At 39.8% G+C, this 7,191-nt stretch overlaps 2 protein-coding genes across 2 annotated transcripts; one reads left to right on the top strand and one right to left on the bottom strand.

Annotated features, from left to right (window-relative positions):
• Nucleotides 1-320: 320 nt before the first annotated feature.
• LOC135617929 (protein RADIALIS-like 3) lies at nt 321-1,961 on the bottom strand. Its single transcript, XM_065118713.1, has 2 exons — nt 1,118-1,961; nt 321-603 (listed from the first exon to the last, which is right to left on the bottom strand). The coding sequence occupies exons 1-2, from the start codon at nt 1,344-1,346 to the stop codon at nt 599-601; spliced, it is 234 nt and encodes a 77-aa protein (XP_064974785.1). The 5' UTR covers nt 1,347-1,961; the 3' UTR covers nt 321-598.
• A 724-nt stretch (nt 1,962-2,685) lies between these two features.
• Nucleotides 2,686-6,757, top strand: LOC135617928 (putative glucose-6-phosphate 1-epimerase). Its single transcript, XM_065118712.1, has 10 exons — nt 2,686-2,834; nt 2,924-3,037; nt 3,366-3,479; nt 3,801-3,852; nt 4,623-4,760; nt 5,697-5,795; nt 5,915-6,012; nt 6,153-6,260; nt 6,363-6,444; nt 6,520-6,757. Exons 1-10 carry the CDS (start codon nt 2,752-2,754, stop codon nt 6,583-6,585), a joined length of 954 nt encoding a protein of 317 aa, XP_064974784.1. The 5' UTR covers nt 2,686-2,751; the 3' UTR covers nt 6,586-6,757.
• Nucleotides 6,758-7,191: the final 434 nt, after the last annotated feature.

Genomic DNA, 7,191 nt, shown 5'->3' with positions numbered 1-7,191 from the left:
TTTTATAATCTTGCCAATGAGTAGGTTGAGTATAAGTTGATGAGCACATTCACCTCAATGAACATGCTATCTGTAGGAGCTTAGAAAGAAAGCATGGAAACAAATGCTGGCTTAGCATTTAGCAAGCTCAATGGTGATGGTTCTGCATACTTGCTCGGAGGAGAACTGAATACCCATCTCATAACATCTTTTTCTGAATGATAGCATCCAAGATGTGCAAGCACCAATAATTGTTGGCAAGCTTAATGCTCGAATCTTAATTGTTAGGGAAGAAGTGTGGTGATGAATATTTTTCATCAAGTAACCAATAAACCCAAAAATCTTCAAGTTGTGTTGGGATTTCATCTGATATATATAGCAAACAAGCTTACCAATTACAGAAGGCTAGCCAGATATGTCTGTAATGGTAGTCTTCATCTACAACACATGATAAAAAGGGGAATGAAGCTTATACACGAGAGAGACTGCTGCTGAGATCAAAGACACATAATCTTCACATAGTGCCATATGAGATCTAGCAAGGAGATTAACCCAACACACTTCACATATACATAGCTGCTGCCTTATAGTCTGTGCCCCCAGTTGAGTTTCAAATGTTTCAACCTGCCAGAAAAGATAAGATAGAGAAAATTATGAAGGCTCGGTATGTTTCACACTGAGGTTGCTGAATAGCTCCTCCTGAACACTTCCATGCATCAAAATGTGCTGCAAAGTAGGACAGCAACCCTAAATGAAATTTAGAAGATTGCTATCAAAGTGATCCTAAAAGGAGAGCATCATGGAGTTCAGGTCAGCCATGATCATGGAAAGCCAGCAGCTGCCTCATAAGATTTTTCTATTGGTTGCGTACTATTGCTAGTATTTGAACTGAAACTTTGAGTAATGGTATTCGGAATGATTAATGGTTTAAAGTTGGGATTTCTGCAAAGAATAACCGAGAAAATACATCAAAATTCATGCTTGATTTCTGCTTCTCAAATTAGCCAAGTGTTTGATATCAAAAACTACGAAGAAGATAAGAGTAGGAACAAAAAAGAATCTCAATGAATAGGGAAAGCAGCACAGAAAACTCAATGGAACAGTGGATGGCAGAGGTGTCATGGACAGATACGTATACCTCTGTTGTTGGAGGGCCTGTAATAAGGCATTTGGCCTGCCTCGATGCGCCGTACGTCCTCCACGAGCAGTTCGTAATGGCGCTTCACCTCTTCGGCCGTCTTCCCTCCAACGGCGCGGGCGATCTTGTGCCAGCGATCGGGCGTGTCCTTGTCGTAAACCGCGAGCGCCTTCTCGAACGTCTTGTTCTCCTTTGCGGTCCATGAGGAACTCATCGAGCCGGACGCCATCTCAGGGAGGATCGCAGAGCGTGGAAGGTTTCTCCGGTGGCAGTAGATCGATATGGGAAAGGGCCTCTTCTTATAAGCCTCCTTGTGGGGTTACGATACGGGTGGAGCCAGCCATCGAAGAGGACCAGAATGGCCCGAGTAATGGTGGAAGTGGGAGAATTCACGAACGTATAGCTCATCCTTCTTCCTTCACATACATGGATTCACGCTTCTTTAATCAGTGCATATAAGAACAAAGTTTGTGTGGCGCTGGTAAGGTTTCTCTCTTATGCTTTATGAAGGGGCAACATCTGCATTTGCAGTATTGTTAGATCAGGAAAGTGATGCTAAACAGGTTGCGTACGACCTGTAACAAGAATTAAGATCATGGAGGTGCTACTGACAAAGAAGAAAGCCCAGCTGTTGCTTCCCGTTTGGAGAAAGGCCTCCGTCCTCTGCTGTATCCAACCCAACGTATCTGTCTCCCTCTTTCCCGGTCATGTCGACTGCGGCCTTTGTTTTACTGCGAATTCCTTCTCCGCTAGATTCTCCGGGGTGCCCCTTGTCTCCCCCCAGAGATGGTCCAGAAAGATTAGGAAGTCCTCGAGATCTTCTCCCAAGGACTGCTGTGGTGACATCATCTTCTCCACCAACTCGATCCTGGGGTAGCTGGGAAGGGGGCCAGTTTCACATGCATGTTATTTGGATTAGATAAGGTTCATCCATCCTTGTTAATCTATATCATGGATCATGAATGGGAGGCCTAAAATAGAGCAGCAATCAACCTGAGTTGGGTTTACCATGTTAATCTAACAAAAGAAAAGATCATCAACAGCAATGGTAAATGTTTACATCAAGAAGAGCTCATGGAATCCTTCACTACAGCCTTACATGGTGAATTCCAGCATGAGCAGGACCTTCAAGCTGCAAATGCCTACATGACATGTAGAACTCCTTTACATCAACACAGAAGTAAGTCATAATGTCCCCAATACTTCTAAGCCACTGACACACATAAAAGTAAAAGGAGTGCATCTCCTCCTATGACTTTGGAAAGGAGTTGTCAAGCCTACCATCATCTCCATTCTCAGTCATCAAGGGACTTCGACAGACCTTTTTGTTCCAGTAGAATCTGTACTATCATCGGAGCTCAACATCCACAAGAAGAAATGGAGGCAACTTCCTTGGGATGAGGAGGATTATGATATAATAATCCTACCAATTAGAAGTAAAAAAAATGTTTAATTTTTTAATATATAAGATATTATGATAAGTACATTTATTTATTTCTAATAAAAACAACATAGCACACTAGATTTGGCACACGGGAATCACGTGTCTGGCACATGCTGCCATAACGATTCCAATAAGACAAATCCATCCGCGAGGAGCCTTCATCCTTCGCAATCCCATCCTTGGTGGAGCAATGGCGACGAGCGTGGCGATGGCCTCCCTGCCCCTCGGAAGAGCCCTAACCCCACGGAGCGCAGATCGACGGCTCCGTTTCAGGTACAATATCCAGATCGAATTGTGAGCCGCTCCCTCGGGGAGATGCTTGGACTAGGTTTACAGCTCTTTCTTTGCTTCTTTTGGTGCAGATCGTCAGGAATCGCGTTTGCGAGCTTAGAACAAAAGACTTATGCCCAGGGGATCAAGATTTCGGAGGGGAATGGGGGGCTTCCCAAGGTCTCCCTGCTTTCCCCTCATGGCAGGTCAATCTCGCCCTTCTTCCTCATTTTAATGTTCAGATTCTTGGCATCAGATTCTAAAGACTCATCTTTAGGGCCTACTGCTTGGATTTGTAGATCTTCTGGTTTTGGCAGTTTTTATTATAAGGTTTGATGAATTATGCACTTGGAGTGCTATTTTAAGCAATTACGTTCTAGATTGCTTACGCTGTGATTGCACCAATCGATTAGTGCTGTTGTATATAAGGGGCTATGATGCTCGACGGTCACTGATATCTTTCAATTTGTGAAATTGGATATGCAATGCATGCGCGGGTGTTACAGTGGCTGATATGATACAGTCTTTGTGCAGTGAGGCTGAGATTTATCTGTTCGGAGGCTGCATTACATCTTGGAAGGTTTCGAATGGCAAGGACCTTCTCTTTGTTCGGCCAGATGCTGTGTTCAATGGAAAGAAACCTATCAGGTATCGATGATAGTGGTTCTTCTTTTGCCTATCATTTAGCTATACCTCTTTTAAGTTTATCTTTCCGCTTCAGAAGTCTTAAACTCAATTTTCACCTCAACGGCAACCTTAGCAGTGATAATTCTTTTATTACTTACCTTAGCTTTGATATTTGGAATGAATAAAAGCTTGAACAACACAAAAGAGTAAATAATAATTAAAAAAAAAACCTTTGCTACAAGGGCTTCTACTTTTGATTGGATCTAGAAGACCTCTTTTTTCTACCATTCTATTTTAAGAGATACATGACTAAAAAATTGTGTTTTTTTTTTTTCAAAACAGTGGAGGAATCCCACACTGTTTCCCTCAATTTGGACCTGGCCCTATACAGCAGGTATAAAAGCCCTCTTTTATATTTCATTTTCATTTGTTCCTATAACTGACTTGTAGTATAGTTCTTCTAGAAAAGATTTGCTTGCATTTTCTTTTACTGACTTATAGCATCATTACTAGATCGACAAGCACTCACAACAATAAAGAGAATAAATTCAAGACAATAGGTCAATACTGGTGGTATCTGTTGTTTATTCCAATCTACTAGTGAACCCGTAAGGATGATCAACTCTTTGGAATATCTTTTTGGCCCCTTCTATCCTTTGTCTAATAGGTTTGCTGAGTACTTCCTTATTCAAGAAAGCCCTACGATTCAATCAAGGACTTCAACTGGCTTATAAAGCCTGAGTTCTGGTCTCTGCATATAGGGTCATACAGACTATTCTGGTAAATCATACCGTAAAAACAATTGATTTTTTTGTGAAGTTTCTTATATTAGCTTAAAGACAATATTTTTACAAGATATCTAAATATATCTCGTAGGAGAAAGCATCCTGAGTAGTATTCATGTAAAAAATGATAAATTTCCTCCACTTGACATGCATAATACTCTAATTTCTGAACTGTCCCTGGACACCATATGTTTACAGTGGGCCATAATTTAACAATTTGATATTTCCAGTCATACAATCTTGCTGTGGATTCAGTTATGAGCTGATTTCTTGACGAAAGAATTTAGGTTGTTTTCTGGTGTGTGAAAATGGTATTAATGGAAGTTCAACAAAGCAAGAACCTTGTTTTCTTGATGAGATTCGTCTTCTTATCTGACAGCATGGTTTTGCAAGAAACATGAGCTGGTCTATTGCTGACTCTGATAATGTCGAAGGGGATCCTATCATAACCTTGGAACTAAGGGATGACCCTTACAGTCGCTCGATGTGGGATTTCAGCTTTCGGACTTCGTACAAGGTCAGCTTGCTTATCATCTGTGCAAGTGTTTTGTTGTTTACACTATATTCTGACTATTGATTTTATCACAGAACATTGTGAACTAGACTCTGCTTGGAACTTTTACATAGAATAATAATTTAACAAACCTCGCAACATGGATCATACAGAAGAGTGACAAGAATCAGTAAGATTTTAGATTGAACAAGGTTTATCCATTCCCTAGGAATGGGTGCAAACATAGGTATTCAGTTGTGTTGATATTTAATTTATAATTTAATGCTTGTCAATCCTGGACATTCTTTTCTTTTCATTTACACATGTATGGATTTAATATGTATGCATCTATTTATTAATAATACTGATGATTGTTTTTGACTTGGTTTATTATGTCTTTCCCTGTTGCATCCCCTTACTGCTTATTGACATTTCATTATAAATTTGCCATATATGTATTTCTTTAATGTGTATGCATGAGTTCAGTGTGGATACAATAGTGCATAGAAGCTATTAATGATAACTTTACTAGGGAATTTTTACACAAGAAGATTGACATTGTGGGGAATATGAAAACCTGTCATTGGAGACGTTACCTAGATGGAGGCAAAATAATAATTCTGAATTTCTGATACAAGTCTAGATATTACCAAGTATTTGGATTAATTGTCAAATAGTTTTGCCAATCATAAATGTAGCCTTGGCAAAGTCCATATGGTGGACAACATGGAAAGTTTGGCAAAATTTATTTTTGAAAAGTGTCTTGTAAGCTAGCCATTTGAAAGATCAAAATAGACATTTGAAGGAAGAATGCTCTATTGTTGTGATAGGTGGATTTTTATTATTTGAAATTTTGTCTGTTTCTGGTTTTGAAACCTTCATGTGCTTTTTTCTCCCTTTTTATCATCCTTATTTCCGATATATTACTTGTTTTTATGATGTTTTGACAATGTTACACAGGTTAAGCTACACTCTAATAGTTTGTCAACGGTGCTAACTGTTACCAACACAGACAAGAAACCTTTTTCATTTACCACTGCGCTGCATACCTATTTCCGTGTAAGAATGAAAATAATACCCTCCTATATGCTAGTTTCTTTTCTCTTTCTCCAAGCTCCTCATTTACCATACAATGCATGCCATCCACATTATACAAGTGACAATTGGTCATTGGGCAGGCTTCTATAGCAGGAGTATCAGTGAAAGGTCTAAAGGGTTGTAAGAATCTGAACAAGGACCCAGATCCTTCTAATCCTTTGGAGGGTAAGGAGGAGAGGTTTGTATGCTTACCAATTGATGCAAGAAATGCTAATGAAAATGTATAAGAATCAGTCTGTCCTATGTATGCAAGCATGTAACCAATGCAACAAAAATTTATTGATTGCTTATATTCTGATCGATTTTGTTTTGATTCAGGGAAGTCATAACTTTTCCGGGGTTCGTTGATTGCGTTTACCTTGATGCACCCAAAGAGATATTCCTTGACAATGGAATTGGTGACGTAATAAATATACAAAACAGCAAGTATGAAATCTGTCCTTGTTTCGGCATCTCTTGTAGATTACCAGTTCTTGGACATTCTCTAAGCTCTGCTTACCATTCTCGTGACCATTATTGCCCATGCAGTTGGTCAGATGCCGTTCTGTGGAATCCGTATATGCAGATGGAATCCTGCTTCAAAGATTTTGTTTGTGTGGAAAATGCCAAGGTATTGACACCTTATTATCTTGTGACCAGTATAAGATATTACGAGCATTCTGATCTTTGTTTCTTCGTATGTCAGATTGGACAAGTCCATTTAGAGCCTGAGCAATCATGGACTGCAGAGCAGAAAATTGCCATTAGCTGAAGCTGATTTCTTTTTCTCAGTTGAATAACTGAATAACATCATTTCAAATATCCAATATCGTTTATGATCATCGTTCTTTGTATATGAACTTTTATCTGATGTAGGTACGGCTTGATTTGTTGTCATGTAAAGCTATATCCAAGCAAATTTATACTCTAATTTGGTACATTCACTTGAAAGCTTGGACTTCTTTTTGGGTATTCGAAGTATGCGTGTTTCTCAAACTGAAGGAGAAAACCGTATGATCTTGCTTGATGAGTAAATTCAGAATCATGCACCTCAAATGCAACAGATGAGATTCGTGAACTCTTTCCTCGGACTTTCAACAATGGTGATCCTTTACTATTCTTTGGCTCGTTCATGTGCTTCTTCGATGAATTGGCTACTTCTTTCACCAGTAATTCTTGCAGGAACCATTGCCATTTAGGAAAGTGTGGATGATGCTTGCCGACGAGGCAGTCACAGCATCCTGGTGGGATTCCTGACGGTTCGGATCGTTGTTCCTGCACAACGACGAAGAATCCAAATGCCATCGGTTTCTCTCTCTTCTTCGTCCGAGTCATGCAACAGATGAGTGATCGGTGGACGGCACATATCCTCGTGCAA

This window comes from Musa acuminata, chromosome BXJ2-7 (genome assembly GCF_036884655.1).
Source record: "Musa acuminata AAA Group cultivar baxijiao chromosome BXJ2-7, Cavendish_Baxijiao_AAA, whole genome shotgun sequence".
NCBI classification, from domain to species: Eukaryota; Viridiplantae; Streptophyta; class Magnoliopsida; order Zingiberales; family Musaceae; genus Musa; species Musa acuminata.
This window is presented reverse-complemented; position numbering and strand designations above follow the sequence as displayed.

Coding starts and splice junctions, on each gene's coding strand:
- LOC135617929 (XM_065118713.1), bottom strand. CDS start 1,346: ATGGCGTCCGGCTCGATGAGTTCCTCATGGACCGCAAAGGAGAACAAG.
- LOC135617928 (XM_065118712.1), top strand. CDS start 2,752: ATGGCGACGAGCGTGGCGATGGCCTCCCTGCCCCTCGGAAGAGCCCTA. Junction 6,261..6,362: donor ATAAATATACAAAACAGCAA/GTATGAAATCTG, acceptor TTGCCCATGCAG/TTGGTCAGATGCCGTTCTGT. Junction 6,445..6,519: donor TTTGTGTGGAAAATGCCAAG/GTATTGACACCT, acceptor TTCGTATGTCAG/ATTGGACAAGTCCATTTAGA.